We start from the raw sequence: 24,285 nt of genomic DNA on the forward strand, positions 1-24,285 counted from the left end.
AATCTATATAAGTATGAGTTGTTTAGTATTTTGAAAGGGTCTATATCAGATAGTTGAAGTTCCGTAACTCTGAACACCTAATGGTTGAACCATTATGTTCGAAGTTACAGAACTTCGACTACATAAACAAAAAATAAATAAAAATACAACAGAAAAAAAATAAATTGCTGTAAGCAGGGGGCAAGCCCTGCACCCCCACCCCCCCGCTACTTAAATATACCAACTCCGAGATCGCACTCCATTGAAGTGAATGGAAACCGGCGCTTATTGAGATTTCTATTCAAGCGATCAAACTTTTACAAATTCCAACGTATGGTCTCACTCATATGTGGTTCAAACTTGTAACAGTTCAACTATGTGATAGGAACCGTTTTGAAATGGTGAACAAGGAGAGGTTTGTTTGCAGCAAATCTTGGTATTCTGTTGTGGGTGAATGAGAGAGTGCATTATTTTATTTTACTTTAGGTTATCTATTACAATGGCACAGTAGACTATTTGTGGCCAAAGCAAAGTTTCAGACATCATGTTTTTTTTTCTTGCCTGATGTTAGTAGGCTGGAACCTAGCATGTAAAGTTTCCAGGTTTTATCTGCACATCCATAAGGGCATTTTTGGATTTGATGTTTGAATGTCAGACTGCTGCAAGTGGTGATAACAAGGTGTTCTCTGTCAGTGTTCTGTCCCTTTAAGCTAATTTTTATAAACAACCTTGTGTGTTATTCCAGCAGTTCGTATATTAATCTAAATGGCATTTTACCTGACTGAAATGTTTATTTGTTTCTGGTGGCTGACCATGGGTGACTTTTTAGGGCACCTTATGTGCAAATGATAATCACTATGCTATATACTGTTGAATTAAAACTAGGTGCCCCCCAAAATATCAAGCATTCCACCCTTCCATCTTTAATGTAAAACCCTGTGATAAGATGATGAAGAATGTTTATTTGACATCTCTTATTCCTAATCATCACCTCTTCTAAGTCCACCTCTACAACGAGGCCAGTCACAAGTGGAGTCCCTCTGGGATCAGTCCTTGGACCACTCCTTTTTGGTACTTACTTCCTAGAGGTTAAGGCCAATGTTAGTGGTCTCTGGCTGACTAAATTTGCAGATAATTGCAAATTAGGAGCTGCCATTGAATCTCACATTGACACAAATGTTCTCCAGGAGGGGCTGACACAGAAAAACAACAAGTGTCGAGCCATGGACTAAAACTAAATGCCAGGAAATGCATAGTAGCATCCTTTGGCAGGTCATCCATCCCTGGTAACTGTCATATTGACAACACACCCTTAGAGTTGACCCAGTAGTCTAGGACATAGGGACACACATAGATAGTAATCTAGTCTTTGACCATCATTTGTCTACAGGCATGAGGAAATCATTCTATATTGTGCAACTTATAAACAAAGGTATGGCATCTAAGTCCAAGGTAGTCATTGTTCCACTGTATTGAGCATTCATTAGACCTATTATTGAGTATAATGCCCCCTTTGGTATGTACCTAACCAGGCATATCCAACAATTGGAACTTCCACAGAGGTTCCTCACTAAAAGAATACAGGGCAGAAGTAAAATGTCCTATGCAGACCACCTCAAGGCTCTGTCCACTGTATTCTGTCTCCTACAGGCTTTTGAGGGGAGATCTATACCTGGCATACAGGGTATTGTCATACCCCACTCTGATGGACCTCCTGCATATCCACAAAACAAACAGTACCAGACTTACCCATTCTAAGGACTTAAAATTTTCCTGTGATATAAATAGGTCCTGCTGGAGAGATAGGTATGTATCCCAGAGACTACTGGGTCCATGGAACAGGCTCCCCATCCATGTGAAGCAGAGTTCCTCCCTAACCCAGTTCAAGTGCAACTTAGAAAATTGCTTGGGAAACCAGACGTTCATCCCTGGTTTGGCAGCAATGTCTCTAACGGACACAGGTAACCTGTAAATGGTTTATATCCCAAACTCCTGGTTACACTTATCAAGGGTATCAGAACTTGTCAGAAGTTTGGGATGCATGGCTAGGCTTAAAAAGGACCTTTTGGTTGTTAGCCTAGCAAACACCTATGAACATGTAAGTGCCCCAATACTTATGTATATTTCTTTTGCCTTCCATCACTTGTGGAATGGTCCTTAATTTTCACAGAACTTTTGCTTTCTTGAAAATTTAATTTAAGATGTAGTGATCAGTAGCTGAAGTCAATATGGAGCCATGGGCCATCATCTGTGAATGGTTTCTCACGTTTGCCATACCCTACCTTTAGTGGTCCATTAGTGCTCTACCCATGCAGAAGATGTAGTGTCAGACTGTACAAGCAGCCATAGCACACAGGATTTGCTGACTTTCACACACACTTTCCTGGCTATAGTGTGAAGCACTGCTTCTGCACCCCTCTGTTGATCTCATCTGCTGCTTGACAAGGCCACCTGGCATCCACCAAGCGTTATTTTGGGACCTGGTTACTGTCCTTCTGTGACGGGGAGACTGCTCACTTGTGGTCTCCCTCATTTAGCTGAGTTTATCATCACCTCTGGACCTGTACTTGAAACTTGATTGCTGAGGCTATATTCAGGGATCCAGATTTCTGTGTTAGAGCTACTTTCTGTGGTGTTCTTATTGAAACATTCACTTTATTTGTGTAAATGTTATTTGCCATGTGCATTCTATTTCAAATTTCTTTTTCATTCCATTGCCTTTTTTATACATTAAGACATAAGTACCATAAGAAGTATATTAATATTTTAAGTTATTCACAATGTGCTTTGGTGTATCATGAGTATCCCTACTCTAAAAGATGCAGGAATTTTCCTGAAATGCCATTCTATAGTAAAAGTATCATAATGGTTTATCGAAAATATAACATAAAGCACAAGAATCAGTATCTGAAAAATACCATGTTTTGTTGAATTAAAGTTCTTTCGTGTACTTTTATTGTCTGTCCATATCGTAATTGTATTTTACAATGTCATCTGTTTTAGGTGTAACCTGGCCCCAGTACTGGAGTTCATTGAAGATGTGGGGACTAAGTCCAATTTTGTTACCTTGAATCCATCTGTTATACAGAAAGCATTTGGAAACTTTAAGAATGAAACTGACAAAGCGCGATTTGTACAGAGAATAGCCACTCTGAATGATAGTATCCTTTGGATCCCAGCATTCGTGAGTAGAAGTGGCGAAAAACACGTGGAGCTTGTGAATGATATTATCCTTAAGAATAAGTTGAAAGTTCAAACTGCCTATCCATCCCACAGGCTGTTTCATGCTGTAAGGGGGTAAGTGCTTATAGCAGTTAGGATCTTTCCTTCAGGAATAAGATCCACATTTTTGTAAGGATTGAGGCATTCCAGATTTGTAATATTGATCATACTTCTCAACTGTACAGATTTTTGCAGAATGTCCAGATTTTTGCCTCATATTTTTGGCCTGTTACTCATAAAGTTGCAGTTTTCTGGCAAATCACTGGCAAATCCTTGAGGATTAAAGTCAGAAAATAATGACAGGCATTTGAGATTCAGACTTTATAATGTTCAGAAAATAAATTCATGCTAATGCAAAACCTGTTTTTTATCAGCTTTCTAAGTTTGTAAGAGCAATTTAAAAAAAAATGACCCTATTTCTGGGCCTTTGCCCCCCCCCCCCATTATTTAATGGATTTGTCCAGATTTCTTGCTGTAAGAGGTTGATGTAGTGATACTTTCACTACTGAAATCTCGTTAGAATTGTGTTGTGATATGAGGTTGTTTGAGAAGTGTAAGAATGTCGTAATAATTCAGCTGAATATTCAGATTTAACTGGAATGGTAAAAACTTTTTTGTAGAGGTTTAGTATTTTCCAAATGTCACAGGCCTGCTTCTGTTTGCCTCCCTCACAAATGTATGAGAATGTAGTGTTCTATTTGGAGATGTGTTTCTTTATTGTGGCATATTTTATGATTTATCTTCTGTCATAGTAGGTTAATTAGCTGAAAAACATCTGTGTAAATTTCACTTTTCATCTAGGTGGTTGAATCATGATTTCCTGTACAAAAATACTGTAGGATCTAGAAACCTAAGAGTTTTTTATGATTCACGTGGAGGTGGGGGGCATGCCTTTCAAAGGTTTGATGCACATTTTTCCCATAGAAACGTTCAGATTTTTAGTAAAGCAGTTTGATGAAAACTGCACAACTTTATTTTTGCTCTTGAACACTCATCCCAGATCAATTATCTACATGAACCAAAAGCACTATGAAGTTACTACTCTGAAACTAACAACATGTTTGCCAATATAATGTTATCTTTCTAAATATTTCCGATTTTGTTTTTGTAAGCAAATCAGAAATAGTAGCATTTACTTTTGTGCATTACTTTGTAGTTCCATATTTCTTTAAATCTTGATCTGCTGGGATGGTTTTGACAAAGCAGCAAAATATTGTGTGCATCAGCAGCTTTCTGCTGTTTGTTCACTCCTTTCCAGAATAGGAATTTGAAATGTGATGTACTTGTACAAGTCACAAGCTTTGTGTTTCATAGGTCACTTAAATATATCATTTGACAATCATTCATAAGTATCTAAAAATTAAGTATGATTCATAGGTTCATAGGTTCATAGGTCGGTACTAGGCTATCGGCCCTAGGGCCTATGCAAGCCTAGCCATAACAATTCCCTGGCTATTTCTTCCCACACTATTTACTTCCCTGGACCCCTGTCTAGCAGGGCGACTGATGTGATCCCCAGGGTGAATTTCCTTTCTCCCATCCAATCATCGTGGGTCCTTTTGAAGAGGGCCAAAGAGGCACTCTGCTTGACATGTATGGGCAGTCTGTTCCAGAGTCTGGCGAGTCTCTGGGTCAGGAACCTATCACTCCAGCATGTTTTGTTTATTGTGATGACAAGGTTTAGATCCCTGGAGCATGTGGCTCTGAGGGATTGGGATTTCTTTAAGTGTAGCATGTCCAGCAGCTCTGGGTTTGACATGGCCTTGTATGTTAAAGCAGAGATTGCCTCGGAGTAGACGATATGCCACAGAGTATAGCTGGAGTTTTTTAAGGCGCTCAGCATAGTGCATCTGCTTTAGGCCTGTGATTCTTTTAGTGAAGTATTTCTGCAGCCTTTCCAGTTGTTGCAGATGTCTTGAGAGGTACATACCAAATGGGGCGTTGTATTCTACAATGGGTCTAATGAGGGATGAGTACAGTGGGACAATGACCTATTTTTTTCTGGATGAAAAGCCCTTAGTGATGAGATGTGCCACATAGATGGATTTCCTGACTGTTGTGGCAATGTGGTTATTGAAGGGGAGACCACTGTCCACCTGTGTCCCTAAGTCTCTTATCGCAATTTCAGTGTTTAGTGTACTGCCACCTATGTGGTAATTCACGGGTACATGTTTTTTTCCCAATCCTGTGGCTATTAATGTCTTGCAGTAGCGTCGGCATTCATTAATAGCCAGAGTTTAGTATAGTACTGTTTTCTGACAATGGTTTTGTTAATTTGTTTTGTATTTGTGATGTAATTTGATATATGAATATGATTATCATTTTCTAAGTGACATGATGTTGTCTGATAACATACTTCGGTAGCCATTTCCCTTAGTTCTAACTTTGATGTCTTCTAGTATTAGAATGGGTTTTTTGTTATTATTACTAAGGGATAATAGGGACTGCATCACTTTGCAGTATATTTTGATATGCTGAGTGCGATGCCAAGTCTTAAGCTTTGAGTTGTATAGCAACTGTACGTTTCAGTGGGATGGTAAGTTGCCCTGCTTTTGCTGGTTAGAGGATTTCTTCCATAATTATTCTTTCTGGCCAAAACAGAAATACAAAAACATTGTAGTCCAGGGAGCTAGGCAGTCAGTGTCTCTAAGTAAGATTTTTTTTTTTTTTTACCTGGATGACTGATAGAATTGATTGTGCTTGCATAGTCATTAGAATGCTTGAATGACTGGTCAGATACGAGTTCTTGGTAACACAACTCTGTCTGTAGGCCTGAATTTTTGAAAAAGTGGGACAACTTTTTTTCGTCTCTTTATTGAAGTAGTCCTGTGTGATGTAAATACAATAATCCATTAAAGAAAAGTGGAATAAATTTAATTCGTAAAGCAGTACTCATCTCTTCCTTGTCCTGACAACTAAGCAAAATGGTTAAAATTTGGGAATGACTTTAATTTGAGGATATTTTCATAATAATCCTGCAGACCTTTTTCTATTAGAAATCCCAGTTTTTGCTCAGTTAATTGGTGCAGTTTCCTTTATTAATAAGGCACTAGATTTTTTCCTTCCTCTTACTTTATAGAAGCTGCATATTATACATTATTTCACCTGTTCCAGGTTCAGGGCTACTTACCTGTCAATTGTGAGATACGGCTTCAGCTCAGTAGCTCTGTTGAAACTGATAAATGAGATATGAATGCCTTATGTCTCATAGGAAAAGCAGTGCATCTCCCCAATTTCAGTTGCTATTGAAGGTGTCTCTGCCTAATTGCCCCAGTGTTTATTAATATTTTTGGTTGAAATCAATTGGATTAGAAAATGGCAGGTTTATATCCATAATTTGTTGCTCTATAGAAATAGTCCTTAAATGGGAAAGAAAGTTATATGATCTCTAATGAGTAGAAAATGTTAATGGCATTCTGACTGATGAGTCATAGTTTTGGGCCATGATGTAGAAGAAATGGAGTTAAACATATTTTGATGTCCTTCAAATCACCTTCCTCATGTTATATGTAGTTTGATATAGAAGTTTATGATTGGGTCTCCAGTAATAACTAGTTGCTTTTTATCTTTTGAGATGTGGCTATTGCGAAATTCACCTTGAGAGCTAAATCTTGACATCCATGTTGAGAACATATAACAAACAGGGTTATGATCAGAAAGTGCCAATCATAATTCTCTGTAGTGCATGCATTTATCATGCAATGCAGTATTTAAAGAAAAAAGTGCAGGAGTACTAAGTGTTTCACAGATGTTCTTCATGTTTCACTGTTGCAGTCATCACATTTGGGTTATCCCTGCCAGGGTAGCCCTCGGCCAGCCCAAATAATAGACGCTTAGTATTTCTGCGTCGGTTGCTGTCTCTTCAGGATTGTCGTCAGGTTGTCAGCAGTATAAAATAAGGAAACCGACGCCATTACATCAGTCTTTCTTGCCGGGGAGCCCGAAGCAGAAGCAGTTGGCACGAGTGCAGGTCGGCCACTACCTGAGTTTCGTCTTCCGAAATGAAGCTGACATCTTCTAAAAGCTAAGTACCCCATTGGGGATCCATTTTTCATGCTCTAAACGATGTCAGAAAAAGTTAACAACTGTCTCGCCTGTGGAAAGCAAATACCACACTGAGACTTTCATTCTTGCTGCATAACTTGCTTAGACCCAGACCACGATGTCCCTCACTGTCACTTTTGTGCTTTGTTTAACGCCAGAATTATACGTCGTTGGGGTCCTTATTGTAGCTAGATATTTTTGCTTACAGTCCTCGAATTCCGATATGGCTTCAGTAAGCCATCTGACAGCAGATCTTCCGAAAAAACATAAGGATAAAGACAGACCGCACATGTCCAAACCTACTGACGATGCTTTCGTTAAGCAAGTCGTCAGTTCTCCGGTCCTCACTGAGGCAGTTTCGCAGCCCCTGATGCCCACTTCTGTGGATTTGCAGGCTGCTACCAAGGCCCTTTCGGAGTCCAGCATGCCATAAAAAAATCTTTTCTTCGACTAAGGATCCTGTGGTTGTCTTACCCTCGGATGGGTCCAGAGCCGCTGAGCAGGCACTGGCTTCCGGGGAAGTACTTTGCACTACCGAGTCTCATCACAAACTGATGACTTCTTTCACGTCTACTGTTCTTTCAAAAACTACCAAGTTTCTACAGCCCAGGGGACGAACCACACCCAAGAAACTGACGACCCAATCTCAGGCATCTGCTTCCTTGCCTCAGTCTCAAATGCTTAAAATGGCAGAAGACCTTATCATACTGATCAGGGAAAGCCAAGCTACCCCTTCCAAAAGAAAAAGAGATCTGTCCCTAGTAGTTCTGCCAGAACAGGAGTCTGATGGCTCTGATGCATCTGAATATGAAGACATGCAACCCCTCTCTGCTTATGAGAGTCTGATGCAGAGGAATCCATTCCTTCGGCCTCTCTACCCAAGGACTATGCCTTTGGGGAAACCCTTCATACCTTAAGGGAGCATTTCCAGTTGAATTTCAAGACTACACTCAGCCTAAAAAGAGACTCAGAGAATTCCTCGATCTTCCACAGCACAGACCCCTGGCCATTCCTCCAGTCCTGAATGTTGTGGATGATATTTTTCCAGGATCCAGTTTGACTCCTGACACCCTCCTGCACACAGAAAACCTGACAGGTATTACAGAGTCCCTGACTCACACAAATTTATTTTCAAAAACCCTACTGCTGACCCTGAGGTAATTTCTCAAGGGCCCAAAGGAATTAAAGCAACCTCTGATAAGACCCTACCCTCTCAGATAGGGGTTCCCAAGCATTAGACAGATGGGGTAAAAAAGTATACACCTCTGCTACTCTTGCTATCAGAGCACTAAATTGCCAGTTCCATATGCTTAAATTTCAGCAACATACCATGGAACTCCTTAAACAAAAAGTGTCTTCCTTTCCTGCTTGTGCAGAATCTAAAGAGTTACAGGAGTTAATGCATTCTGCAAGTCAAGTGACTAAGCATACCTTACACTGTGGTTTTGATGCCCTAGAAGCTTCTTGCAGGGCAGCAGTCACCGGTTCTGTACTTAGAAGACATGCATGGCTTAAGAAACAGCCAGGGCCGGTGTTAGAATTTTGGGGGCCCCCAGCAAATGTCAAGTTGTGGCCCCCCCCTAAGCACTTCCAGTATAAGTATCATCCTGTCAATGCCACACCTCCTAAGAAATGTTTTAGTTTGTGCTGCAAGCTTTTATGAGTGGTATGCATAGACAGACCTTAGCTACAAGCTGCTACATTACAACAGGCCCAAATACCACACTTTGTCTGTCTAACAAAGGGACACACAGTTACTGGCATTTAGTTGCAACAATGATACATTACAACAACTATATGTCCAAGTCTGGACTTAAATGAAATGATGACTAGACCTACTGTTTCAACACCTCCTGCACACCCCCCAGTCCTCTACTCTGATCCCCCTCTCCCTTTTGGGCTCCCATACAATGCACATTACTTTTTTTCTTTCTTTTCTCACCTTTTGCCTTACTTTCAGCTTTTTCAAGAAGCCATAGCTTTCTATATGATCTGAAGGGCATTTTAAAGTTCTTTTTTTCTTTTTACACAACCTTTTCATCCAATAATGGCTTGAACAGAAATCATGATTAAGGAAAGAAATTCACTATTGCTGTTCAGCTTTAGTTTTCTTTGCATCCTTTCAGCACACCTTTCCTGACCAAAACAGCACAGTAATAAGTATTTAGGAAATAACTCAATTAAGCTGGTTCCCCCAAAGGCATAGGGGTTATATATGTGCCCTGGGATGCATTTTAGAGCATTTTCTCAGCATTTTACTCCAGTGGTGGCCTAAACAAAAGTCATGAAAAAGAAAAGAATTTCAGTCTTATTTTTTCTTTCAAGGAAGACATAAGTTCTGCCCATGGCTTACTGTTCAAAGCTGACAAAATAGTAGCTCACAATAAACTAACAAGCCAGTTGTGGGAATGCATAGGTCTTATCTGGGAATACCGCCTCCTTCCCTAACCCCCTGAAAAAGACAGTCACTGCTTATACATCCCTCTGATGTTAGACTAGGATGAAAGCAGCTGTTTAAATTGCCTTAGCCATATATTTCAAGGGACTGTTAATATACGTGTACATAGCATGCTTCCTCACCACTAACCCTCAAAGTCAGCCCCATGTATATGTGCCTGATGTGTGACTGTGAGAATGATTTCTGTAATATATTCTAAACTGTTGCTCTTAGACAGTACACCACCCTTACACAAGCTATAGTAACCTTCAATTTCCCCCTCTGAGGTCTGTGAGAAAAGTAAATAAACAATGACCACACTGTCCTCAGCTCAGTCACAAGCTATAATGACTTCATGTGCACACCTCTAAGGTTTGACTGTGATGAAAATTAAAGTTGTAATAATCACGCAATCCCCAGAACCCTATAACCTACAGCAGCTTTCTGTACACGCATTTGAGCAGGGCTGGTTTTAGAATGGGCATGGTTGAAACCAGAGGCTATTATCAGCTTTATCCTAAAAAGGGTCATATCTCAGCACTATTCAGGTTAAACAGCTCAATCAGAAAATTGATAATGTTTTTGTCCTCGATTTTCTTCAACCAGCAATAGCTTTTGTGGGGGTCCCCACAGAGTCAAGGATGATTAAGGGAGCCTCCAGTATCCATTTATACAGTCTGGTGAGTGGGTGCCACCAGACTCCAAGAAGATCTAAGTGTCTGAATGTTCTGTGATATATCTTATGTCTTACTTTTGACAGTCTGATGAAGTTTGTGCCTTACAAAAATGCTTACTTTTGTATATTTTTTTACTGAGTCTTTTATATAGTAAAATACTAGTTTCTTCAATTTCAGCTTGTGGTTCACTCCTGCACTTTGTCTTTAAATACTGTACTGCACGATAACTGCATGCACTACAGAGAATTATGATTGGCTCTTTCTGATCAAAACCCTGTTTGTTATATGTTCTCAACAAGAATGTCAAGATTTAGCTCTCAAGGTGAGTTTCTCGATAGCCATATCTCCAACAGTGAATACATTTGAACATCTACATTTATGGTAAGTGTACCCAACTGTACTTTCTGAAAACTGTAAAATATTTACCTGTTTCTATGTAGATGGCAAAAAAGCTTCAGGAATCACAATAAGCTTTAAAATATATTAATACATTTCATTCAGCAACATAAAAAAAGTCTGGATATTTTTAATATCTCCTTGTTGTCCCTGACACTTTTCTGTGGTGGCCGCTGACCACCATGATTGTCCTGATATGAGGCAGTAATGAGGGGTGCTTTACAAAAGCCCATTAAGCAACTTTCTTAAATCAACAAGGTGCTTAACAAGCCTGTGTTTTCCCCAATTTTAGAGGATAATTGTAGCACTGTATGTCATGCAAGCTTTAGATAATTTAACACACTAAAGGTAACAATCAGCAGGGTGCAGAACTGGTCATAATGGCATAACCTTCCCTAACCAAGGTGACATAGTGTTATCTACTGGCTGATACATTTATCTCTAACTTCACCCCCCCCCCCCACACACACACACTACTTCCATTGAAATCCCTTCTAATATATCTCCCCCAACTATCAACAGGGAGCAGGTCATCGATAGTTGCAGGGGGCAGTCTGATAGCTCCCTACCTTGACCTGGCCAAGGTATCCGATACAGTATTTCACTAAGGTCTTATTGACAAACTCTTAGAACTAGGCATAAATCCCTATTAAAGTCACACAATTGGTGGCTGATAGGACCGAGGAAAGTCAGGATCGGTGAGGCCACCTCCACCAGGAGACCGGCCACAAGAAGAGTATCCCAGTACTCCTTATTGGGCCAGCTGCTGTTTAGCATCTACTTCTCAGAAGTAAATGTTAATATCAAAGGCCTCTGGCTCACCATGTTCACAGACGACTGTAAATTGGGAGCTATCACATATTCCCTCATAACACTGTCATCCTACAAAAACGATTAACACAAAAATGACTGGTACCAATGTCATGGATTAAAACTCAATGCAAAGAAATGCATTTTATTTTCCATTGGGAAATCATCCATCCAAGCTAATTACTCCATCGATAAAACAGCCTTAAGGGTTGACCAATATTTAAGAATCTAGGAATAGATGTAGACAGGAATCTGGCCTTCAACCAACATGTAGCCAAGACAGTAAGAAAATCATTCTACATTACCAACTCATAAGCAACGGCATGGCACCAGGTCCAAAGAAGTCATAGTACCACTCTACTCATCCCTAATCAGACCCATCATTGAGTACAATGCCTCCTTTGGCATGTACCTAAGCAGGGACTTGCAACAGTTGGAATGCCCTCAATGGTTCCTCACAAAGAGAATCCAGGGTATGAATACCCTGTCCTACAGAGATCATCTTAAGGCCCTATCTCTGTACTCAATCTCCTAAAGGTTACTGAAAGACGATCCTTGCCTAGCATATAAGTTATCCTCAGATGCAGCTGTGATGGATGTCTTGCATATCCACAAAACAAACAACATTAGAAGCACTATATCCAAGGACCTAAACCTTGCCTTTGACATAAATAGAACATTCTGGAGAGACCAATATGTGGCTCAAAGCATCCCTTCATTATGGAATAACTCCACATCCGCATAAAGCAAAAAGTAAATATTTCTTCTTTTTCTCTATGGGAGTTGCTATGAGTTTATGGTGGTTTGCAGTGAATCCTGTAATATGCTTATGTAAAGATGTGAGAATGCCTGAACAGAATGTCAGAATGATCTTTGAAATGGTGTAGTAATATGTATGTGCTAGGCAGCAAAGACTGTAATATAGTAAGTATCTTGTTTGCTGTGTAGGTTATATTTTTAGACACAGGATTAATGGAAAATGAAACTTTGCATTTATCATTGCCCATTTGCAGCTTTGTTGGGTAACATTCTTTCAGTTCAACAGTGTTTGAATCATGTTCCTAATATCATTCATAACATTTTAATTTTCCATGTAACTAGTAAAAATAATTTGTTTGCAGTCAATATGTTTATCCCATTTATGCTTACATATTCATATTGTCTGCAAAAATCTACATTTTAATATATTCATTGGCTAACTAGAAAAGTGATGATTATATTGATGCAATAGAAAAGTAAGTGACAGTCTCATATTTGTGAAATAAAATGACAAAGCCATTTCTGCACAAACTCCTACAGCCTTATGAAATTGGTCCATTATGTGCTTATGATATTTGGTGTTTGAGTAAACCAATTGGTGAGAGACTATTTGCTTTGTAGAAGTAAAAAAGGGACATGGAAGGGAGAGGTGTAATATATCTCACCTCTGAAGAACCATGTCATGATCCAAATTATATGCCAGGTATAATCCAAATATAGGTAAGCAGTAGATTTGACTGTCAGTGTTTCTGAGAAATGGTTTACTCTCTGTTTTTCATCATGCTGTCAGTATGAGCAACATCATTTCTAATATATGGCCTCATGTTGATATATATATATATATATATATATATATATATATATATATATATATATATATATATATGAAGAATCCACTGATGGGTGAATAATGGATGTTACCAGTTAAAAATACTTGTATAAAAACCACTTTATTATAAAAAACAATACGACAAGGTTAAGCGCTTTCATCTAAATACTTAGACTTCATCAGAACACTGTCCTTACAAATTCCTACATTTTTATACTACATTCAAACTAATTAATGCACCAATCATACAACAGTTCAACCAGCATATAAAAAACTATATAAAAATAAGAGTCTGCTGTTCCTATTTCAAAATAATAGTATATATGGTACTAAAACCACTAATGCTTATAATACATCAACCCACACTTATATAAATATGTATATACATTCAAATATTTGTTTGCTTATATAAACTTTTTATACATTTGTAAACCTCTCTAAAAAATTAAACCTTATTCAACAATATGGGTTTAATCGTAATAATATTCATTAATTCCTGGTGGTGAAATTGCATTTAATAAAATTTGCCATCTAACCTCTTTCTCTCCCAGAGTATGCTTAATACTCCCACCTCTTTGTGATACCTTCACCACTTCCAATATTGCAAACTTGAAAGTATTGCAATTGGAACTGTCCCGTACATGTCTAAATAGGGCATTGTTCTCATCCCTTTTCTTTATTGCATACAAATGCTCATAAATCCTATTTTTCAATTTTCTTCCTGTTTGACCTACATAAAAACTAGGACAGGTGGTGCACAGGGCCAGATATATGACATTGGTAGTATCACAATTACCACGACAAAAATGCAAAAAATTTTTACTAATATTATGTAACTGCACCTCTTGGTCCTCCATAACAGCCTTACATTGATTACAGTGTCCACATTTCCGTGTGCCTGTCAGTTGTCCTTTAAACCTCTCTACATTATGTTCAAATTTACTCTTAAGGTTAAACCCCACACTATTAACAAACATGGGTTTGTTACCCACTAAAGCCAATATTGCATCATCCCCCTTTAAAATATTCCAATTTTTCTTGATAATATGTTTTATATCCTCAGTGTAATTACTAAAGGGTAATATACATGCCGTATGGAAATCCCTTTCATTTCCTTGACTATTAGTTATACTTATATTATCTATACCTACTCCTAATAAAGGTTTGTATTTAATTCCCCACATTTTACTCACATACTCTATAGCATCCTTAATAACATACTCGGGATATCCCCTCTGCTTAAACATATTACCTATTGTATTCAACTCCATCACCATCTCACTATACTCTGAAGTCATTCTAGCAGCCCGAATACACTGACCTTTGACTATGTTATTTTTTAACCTAACAGGATGACAACTATTATATTCCAGGTATATGTTACTAAATGTCTCCTTCCTATATATATTGGACTTAAAACCATTAGGTGTTAAGGTAATATAAGTATCTAAATATGCAATGCCTTCTGTACTGTATTTGTGTGTAAAGCTCAAAAAGAGGGTAGATGTATTTATATATTGTATAAATTCAGTGATAACAGTATTATCCCCCTCCCATACTATAAATACGTCATCCAAAAACCATACATATCTTTGGATGTACTGCATGTATCGACTGCTAAAGATAACTTCATGCTCCCAGTCTAGTAGAACCATATTGGCATATATAGGGGCGCATGCCGTGCCCATAGCAACCCCCTTGTTTTGTCTAAAATATTCCCCTTCATAATATATAAAATTATTATCCAAAACGATGCTCATAAATTCCCCTATTAACTTGATTTTGTCCCAAGTATAATCAGTATATTTATCAATACTATTGATGAACCTTTCCATACCCTCTTCCCTAGGAATACAGGTAAATAGGTCCTTTACATCTATGGTGACCAGAGTTAAATTTGGTTTCCAACTAGAATGAGTTAATCTGGCCAAAAAATCCCATGAATCCTTTACTATATGACTGGTACAAGTATATATAGGTTTCAGCCAGTTATCAATAACTTTACCAAAAGGGAAAGTTTTGGACCTACTACCCGATATAACAGGTCTAAATGGAGGGTGTAACATATTCTTATGAATCTTCGGAATACCTATTATGGTTGCTATAACCAGGTATTTCACCTTTAAGTACTGATATAATTCCTGATCAATCCTATTTTCTATCAGTAACTCTTCCAAAAGGGCATCAATTCTACCATATGCAATATTTAGTTCATTAATGGATGAAACTTCATATTGATCTGTGTCATGTAATATAACTTGTATTTCATTCTTATAGTCAGTAGATCCGTATAGAACTATCCCCCCACCCTTATCTGGTTGCATGATTCTAATATTGGGGTCACTACATAATTCACACATAAGTTGAAACTCGTCCTTACTCGTGTTATATTTTATAGTATGTGAACCCTTCTGTCCATATCTATACATTTCATCCAAGACTACCTTTTCAACTATACCTAATGTCGGATGTAATTGTGGGGTAAAAACACTTTTTCTATGTAAAGAAGTTAACATTCCATTATTCCTACTACCTTTAAAAAACACAGATAAATTTAACTTCCTCAAATACATCTTAAATTGAATAACATTCTCAACCAAATTAAATTTACTTCTAGGAATAAATTTCATTCCCTTTCTAAACAGGGCGAAATGTGTATCTGTTATATTCAAAGATGTGTAATTGTATATATAAAAAAATCCTTCTGTCCATATTGGACCTCATTATACTTAATAATGGGTTGTACAGGTTCTACTGCCAGCGTTCCCTGTGGTTCACTTGTTGTGGGGGCTGTTGATTCCACTGGGCATTGGTATTCCTGTCCTGCACTTCCTCCCAATTGTATCCCTTTCCTATAAAAGGTTTATATGAATTTTGTACATTATATCTGTTTTTTTTACCATTCCCACCCATCTCATTGACTTGGGTAGCATTATTAAATTTGTTGACCTTGTTCTTCCAATTATACATATTACTATCCTTATATTGCTGTAAATCTCATTTTAATTTATCACATTTCCTTTTAAATATTTTTTGAGAAGTAGTGTCAGCATACATAAATTGTTTATCAAATAAAGTACGCCATTGATCAAAGACCAAATCTTGTGTAATAATTTCATTCAGCCTATCCACTTCTTTAGTAAGGCTAGCTAACTTATAATCATTACATTTCATAATAAATTTCATAAAACTGAATCCAAACAAATCAAATAATGCATTACATTCATTAATTAATTCATAATTGAGTACTAGCCCCAATGGTCTTTTAAAAAAACGTAGCCCCATCGGGACTATTTTCAGTTCCATACACCTGTTTAAATAAGAATTTTCCACTTGCAAACTCTTAATGTTATTAAGTTTGTGTCCAAAATCATAAATAATATCTCTCAAAGTTCCATTATGTTCTTTACTATTATGGTTGTTTCCTTGTACCATAGAGTCTGAAAACACAAATGGATTGTCCGATACAAATGTTTCCAAGACTTCATAAACTTTCTTGTTAGGACGAGTAACATATGAATCCCCTAAGGGAACAAATGATGGTTTTACAGTACCTGGTGCTGCCGTATTCGCAACTACAGAATACGTGCGTTTAGGAACAGTCCTCTTAGGTTTGGCGCCAGATATCAAATAAACGTCCTCTGTACTGTTGCCTAAATCCAATTCTTCAGGCGTACTAAAGCTTTTCGCTCTACTGCCCGCTGCAACGGTACCATGAGAGGTCCCTTTATTCTCTAGCACTACACCACGTAAACTGTGCACTTCCTGGTTCACCGGAACAGCAGGAGAACCGAAATGAACACCAGATATAGCCGCTTCAGCCGAAACATTTCTGAAATCAGCTGTGTTCCCCAGTTGACTACACAGCTCAATTAGTCTCGTTAATTCACCCTAAATTATTGACATTTCGGATTGGAGCTTAAGAAAATCATCCTTCCTAACTGGGGAAAATATGGAAGGAAGCTCCTCCAGTGAATTCATGATGACCAACGACTACAAAATAATACCAAAAACTCGAGTCCAACAAGGAATCAGCTCAACAGCACGAGTATAAAAGAATCCACTGATTGGTGAATAATGGATGTTACCAGTTAAAAGTACTTGTATAAAAACCACTTTATTATAAAAAACAAATAATATTTGTCATCCTGTTAGGTTAAAAAATAACATAGTCAAAGGTCAGTGTATTCGGGCTGCTAGAATGACTTCAGAGTATAGTGAGATGGTGATGGAGTTGAATACAATAGGTAATATGTTTAAGCAGAGGGGATACCCCGAGTATGTTATTAAGGATGCTATAGAGTATGTGAGTAAAATGTGGGGAATTAAATACAAACCTTTATTAGGAGTAGGTATAGATAATATAACTAATAGTCAAGGAAATGAAAGGGATTTCCATACGGCATGTATATTACCCTTTAGTAATTACACTGAGGATATAAAACATATTATCAAGAAAAATTGGAGTATTTTAAAGGGGGATGATGCAATATTGGCTTTAGTGGGTAACGAACCCATGTTTGTTAATAGTGTGGGGTTTAACCTTAAGAGTAAATTTGAACATAATGTAGAGAGGTTTAAAGGACAACTGACAGGCACATGGAAATGTGGACACTGTAATCAATGTAAGGCTATTATGGAGGACCAAGAGGTGCAGTTACATAATATTAGTAAAAATTTTTTGCATTTTTGTCGTGGTAATTGTGATACTACCAATGTCATATATCTGGCCCTGTGCACCACCTGTCCTAGTTTTTATGTAGGTCAAACAGGAAGAAAATTGAAAAATAGGATTTATGAGCATTTGTATGCAATAAAGAAAAGGGATGAGAACAATGCCCTATTTAGACATGTATGGGACAGTTCCAATTGCAGTACTTTCAAGTTTGCAATATTGGAAGTTGTGAAGGTATCACAAAGAGGTGGGAGTATTAAGCATACTCTGGGAGAGAAAGAGGTTAGATGGCAAATTTTATTAAATGCAACTTCACCACCAGGAATTAATGAAAATATTACGATTAAACCCATATTGTTGAATAAGGTTTAATTTTTAGAGAGGTTTACAAATGTATAAAAAGTTTATATAAGCAAACAAATATTTGAATGTATATACATATTTATATAAGTGTGGGTTGATGTATTATAAGCATTAGTGGTTTTAGTACCATATATACTATTATTTTGAAATAGGAACAGCAGACTCTTATTTTTATATAGTTTTTTATATGCTGGTTGAACTGTTGTATGATTGGTGCATTCATTAGTTTGAATGTAGTATAAAAATGTAGGAATTTGTAAGGACAGTGTTCTGATGAAGTCTAAGTATTTAGATGAAAGCGCTTAACCTTGTCGTATTGTTTTTTATAATAAAGTGGTTTTTATACAAGTATTTTTAACTGGTAACATCCATTATTCACCCATCAGTGGATTCTTTTATACTCGTGCTGTTGAGCTGATTCCTTGTTGGACTCGAGTTTTTGGTATTATTTTTGAAATATATATATTTCTTTTGCCTGATAAACCCTTTCACAATATTATGAATATACACTGTGAGCAGTCTCTTCCAAAACAGCATATAATCCTGTGATGTGTATCAGTAATTTCTAACCATACGTATTATGTTGTAACAGTAGATGTAGTGCTGGCAAAAGTTTATAGTGATATTGATTGCATAGTACATCCTGTTAAAATACAAGATGAGGAAACTGCGGATGAGAGAATGGCATTGATTACAGCTCATTTTCAGCTCTCAGTAATGACAGGATATAATTATGATGTAATTCTAATAGATAAATAAAGCACTGCTCACATCTTGCACTGTAGTACTTTCTGTACAGAAAGATAATTTACAATACTTAAAACAAGAAAGAAAGTGAATATCTAGAAAAGGTGCATGAAGTACAAGATGCCGGCATGGTTTGCCTGGGTTTAGCAGTAATAGTTCCTTGTAGATGTTTTTTGACATTGCGAAGAATTTAAACGGCCTTACAGATATGAGTATGGAACATTCATTATGAAAGATGTCGTGCTAAACTAAGCATTCCTTATTTACTCCAGTTAGCAAAAGGCTGTATTTGTGACTGTGAAAGTAAGCATATTATTTTGGATACGCAAATGCTATTTATTCATCTACCTAAAGTCATTAACATCTCATTTAATTGCCTTCTATCTGTTAAAGTTCACAAATAAATAACAAACAGTTTTACCTTTTAGTCTTCAGTCAAGAATTATGCTTCAGGATGTGCAGAGTACTGTTTTATTCCATAAACAGTGCTGGAAGACTGCCAACTTAAATTTTCAAATCAGTCTCAAAGAACAAAGAAAAAAAATACTACATATATACCTTTTCTTATCAATTTCATGCATGCAGAACTTTGACGTTACATTGCCTTTAACAAATCAGTGTATTTAGAAATGTCCTCATCCCTTGTGATTCTGTCTTAGAGCTTCACATGAACACTTGACAAATATGCCTTTTTAAAACATAGACCACCTGGTCTTAGAATTTATCTTTTAACCGTGTAACATTCAGTACCAGCACACACTATGTTACAGACATTCTTACAAAGACTTTTCCCCCAGCCTGTGAAGGCCAGAGCGTACTATTAATTAATCTGGTTTCAAAAGATTCCTAGCACATTTTTATTTTCTTTATTAGCATTCTGAAACTAGACTCTTTAAGCATAGTATGACATCATAATATCCCTTAAGAGAAGAGAAATGAAGGTCAGCAGGACTAAGACAGAATATGTGTGTGTGAATGAGAGGGAGGATAGAGTAATGGTGAGGATGCAAGGAGTAGAGGTGGCCAAGGTGGATGAGTTTAAATACTTGGAATCAATAGTTCAGAGTAATGGTGAGTGTGGAAGAGAGGTGAAGAAGAGAGTACAGGCAGGATGGAGTGGGTGGAGAAAAGTGTCAGGAGTGATTTGTGACAGACAAGTACCAGTAAGAGTGAAAGGGAAGGTCTACAAGAGGGTAGTGAGACCAGCTGTGTTATATGGGTTGGAGACAGTGGCATTGACAAAAAGGCAGGAGTTAGAGCTGGATGTGGCAGAGTTAAAGGTGTTAAGATTTGCACTGGGTGTGATGAGGGTGGACAGGATTAGGAATAAGTATATTAGAGGGTCAGCTTAGGTTGGAAGGTTTGGAGACAAAGCCAGAGAGGCATGATTATGTTGGTTTGGACATGTGCTAAGGAGGGATGCTGAGTATATTGGGAAAAATATGCTAAGGATGAAGCTACCAGGTAACAGGAAAAGAGGAAGGCCTAAGATAAGGTTTATGGATGTGGTGAGAGAGGACATGCAAGTGGTTGGTGTGACAGAGCAAGATGCAGAGGACAGGAAGAAATGGAAACAGATTATCCGCTGTGGTGACCCATCATGGGAACAGCCGAAAGAAGATGATGATGATCCCTTAACTCCTTCAGCACTTACTTCGCCTTCAGCTATCTGTCAGTACAAAAAGAGAGAGAGAGTGTAATTGTAAGACACTTGAAATATAAAGCTGCAACTTATGTGGAACTATATTTTGCATAATCTTGCATCTATTTTTCATTATTTCTTTTGATATAAACATATTATAACATTTTATTTGACTCATTTATGAAGAAACTAGAAGTTAATATGCATTTTGGGTCTAGGGCTACCTGTTCCAGGGACTTAAATATGACCTGCGACTTAAATAGGACATGCTGGAGGGACAGATTTATCTCCCAGTGACTGCCACGTCTTTGGAACAGGCTACCAATTCATATGAAACAGAGAAGCTCTATGACACTGTTCAAGAGGAAACAGGATGAGTGGATGGGGCACCATAAATTCTTACGGGGGACAGTGCCCACTACCCTCCTGGACATGGGTATTCATTACTAAATGCAATCTTGGGTATTGACTAGCATATCTATGGTATTACATTGGGTTGAAATTGCTAGGCTTAAAATGACCGCCAGGTCAATAGACTAGTAATCTCCTATGATCCCATTTTGTGAAGAATAATTATGAGACATAATATTTTTCTGTAACACATCCATTAGTGCAGTTCTGCTCACTTGTAGAAGAGATTTTGTACAGTTTTCTGATTTATAAGATTTGTTGCTCATGTCATGAGACTGCTCCTTAATCTGATGCATCTTAAGAGTTCTGATGCTTCTCATGCTTATAATACAATGTCTAATTCTACACAAAGGCTTTTATTTCCTAATTGACAGCAATAGTTTGCTAATTTGGTGTCGGATTACTTGTGGATAGGTTGTTCAATTGTTTTAGTTCTGCTTTTAATATTTTGTAAATTCTCCGCAGAATTTAAGAAGCTGATTATGTTTTAACAAACAATATTTGACTGTGTCACATTCATGTCCAGTTTAGACCATTGTTATCCCTCTTATTACAGAAAGATAACTTGCTAGAGAGGGAGAGACATTACTTCTTTGTATCTCTGTGCCTGGTTCCCTGATCATCCCAAATTATTTAGTCATAAAAAATTAAGAGCTCTGCCCCTTTAAACGAAGTTAAGTACTATGTGAAGTATTTAGTATTAACATATTTTAATTCTCAAACATTCCTGATATCTGAACAAGTGTTTCTAATTTATATGAACTTCGTGCTAGCAGATTTACCAGCCCAACTGAATTCAATATGCATCAGCAAAAAGTCACACGTGTATTACGACTGTGGAATTGCAGTGGCAGAAGTTAGTTCATCATTTATATGTTTAAGCGATCTAGTACAAAACTGGTTTTGTTTTGCAACAGAGGGCATAACAACTTCACTGAAAGGAGGGGCTGCAATGCCTAGAAGTCAACAGCTTTATACATTTCTAGCCTGCTGTAGTTTTTTCACTTGAAAAACATACAAAAGCACACACACACACACACACACACACACACACACACACACACACACACACACACACACACACACACACACACACACGTCGCATGCAGGAGTTACTGAATGTAGTTACATGGACTGTGTAAAGGTAAGGCATGCATAGGAAAGGTTGGGCATTATGGGTGTGTGTGCGTGTGTGTGTGCGTGCGTGTGTGTGTGTGTGTGTGTGTGTGTGTGTGTGTGTGTGTGTGTTTGTGAGTTTTCATATTAGGATTAGAGTAAGGGCTAGGTAAAAGGATATATTTGGTACTGTGGTTGTATGATGATGACAGTGTAAGTGGTGTCTATCTTTCTTGTGCAGTGGTAGTATTCCACAAAACGTTTTTATAAACTAAGACATTTGGTATGAGTTAGGGTCAGGGTTAAAGTTAGAGTTAGTGTGCATTAGTAATGTATATGAGGGGGGCTGTCACACTTCACCTGGTGGTCCGACCTGACTAAGATTAATACTGATATCATTTTCCTAATCTCTTTTCATGTTCCCTTTACTTCCATTTTCTCAGCTGATACTTTATAGGACAGTCCATGGTTTACATAACATAACATTTGCTATGAAATAGTTGCCTGCCGACCTACAGGAATGCCCGTACTGCTGCACATCATTCTACTATCAGATGTTTGCAACATGTGATTCATGTTTAAAGGAGACCTCTACCCTCTATTTCTATGAACCTTGCTTCGCAGTTATTTTTTCTCCTCATAATATGTCTTCAGCATTGCTTAGTGCTAAGAGTTTGCCCTGTCATAAGTTGTAATAGTCCTACCATTTGTTCCTATTTATTAATTTCTAAACATTATGTCAAAAAGTATTTGTTTTAACCAGTGTGACCTAATCTGGTCAGTAGATTTGCTATATTTTTTAGTGTTGGCAACTGCCCACAGTTTTATATTGTGACTGCCTTACTGATATCAGTAAAGTGCTGTAAACAGCTAAGGTGTACCATTTCAGGAGGGATTTATTGTAGGGGTACAGAAGGAGCTAACTCCACTTTGATATATTTTGCAGAAGAAAAGACACAGCCCATGTTTTAGATTTAATAACTATCATTTTATTATAACTACAACAATTGGGATTATTTTTCTTATTCAGTATTCTCTGATGTAATGAACATGTTCATTAGATTAAAACACACTTGTATATATCTCATTGTATAGGGGCAGCTGTTACATCGCATCTGTGCCTAAAAGTACACAGTAAGTGAAGTTTATAACTGAATATCCAAAATGCTGACTAGAAAATGTTTTAAGTGTCAAGCTGTTTCAACCATAATACAATCATATTATTGTAGATCTCAATAGGAGTATGTATTAGAATATGGAGTGTGAGTATGGCACAGTGCTGTGTTCAGCTCTTGTTAGATGTGAGTAGTGTATATGAATTCTCTTTAGGATGGGGAACGCAAGGCATTTCCAGAATATAACTCAAATGCTTGTGCTAAGTCAAACATATGGTAGTATTTTTATGATTCATTCACTTGGGTTGATGCAAACAGACATAATTGAGTTTTCTCAACTTTAAGATAGATGCAGACAGCACTGAATGCAAAATTGTAAAATTATGTCTCTCTGGCTGTGTCTGTATATTTGCTGAAGGCAGACATTTTGGTAAAATTTATGAATTTAAATTTAAATTTAAAGGAAAACTCTGGCATTTGCCTTCTTGTCAATGCATTGAGTTTCAGATTCTGTTAAATGATGGCGTTATTTTTGGAATATTTAAATTGTGGGTTTGGTTACAGATGCCTGTTTTTTCTTAAGCCTGTCATTTCACAAAGTTTTTTTTTTTAATTTGGTGAGTAGAAGAAAGACATATCTGCCAGAAACATGCAGTGCCTGGTGCAGGAGGGATGGAGGATAAGCTACATATGGGCTACATTTTGGAGTGTTCTTAAGTTGGTGTGCACTTCCAAAGTCTAAAATGTTCAACAATGCTGGCAGTTGAGTATAATAGCATAGTTTATCTGATGTTAAACATTTACTACAACTGTCATTTTGATAAAGTATAGTTTATATGTTATAAACTAAATTTTAAGCTGAACAAGACACTGCGTCTATAACAACTAGCTAAATTATACACTGCTCTTTGCTAATACATTTAGTGATGACTATCTGCCATACTCTTTAAGGATTGCTTGCCATAATTACCATCATGATAGAACAAAAGCTACTGCAGTAAGAGCTCTGCAGAAAGCAAATGGTGACAGGTGCATAGCCCTGAAGAATGAAGGCTTTTGGCAG

The 24,285-nt window shown here is 37.4% G+C and overlaps 1 protein-coding gene across 1 annotated transcript in view; it reads left to right on the plus strand.

The window, feature by feature from the left end:
- The window catches only part of ST8SIA4 (ST8 alpha-N-acetyl-neuraminide alpha-2,8-sialyltransferase 4), a 905,236-nt gene that overhangs the window by 675,726 nt on the left and 205,225 nt on the right, over positions 1-24,285 (plus strand). The window contains exon 4 of the mRNA XM_044063874.1: positions 2,983-3,276. Coding sequence (XP_043919809.1) covers positions 2,983-3,276 — 294 coding nt within the window. The remainder of the gene's footprint in view (positions 1-2,982; positions 3,277-24,285) is intronic.

This window comes from Protopterus annectens, chromosome 2.part2 (genome assembly GCF_019279795.1).
Source record: "Protopterus annectens isolate FY-2018-M chromosome 2.part2, PAN1.0, whole genome shotgun sequence".
Taxonomy (NCBI): Eukaryota; Metazoa; Chordata; order Ceratodontiformes; family Protopteridae; genus Protopterus; species Protopterus annectens.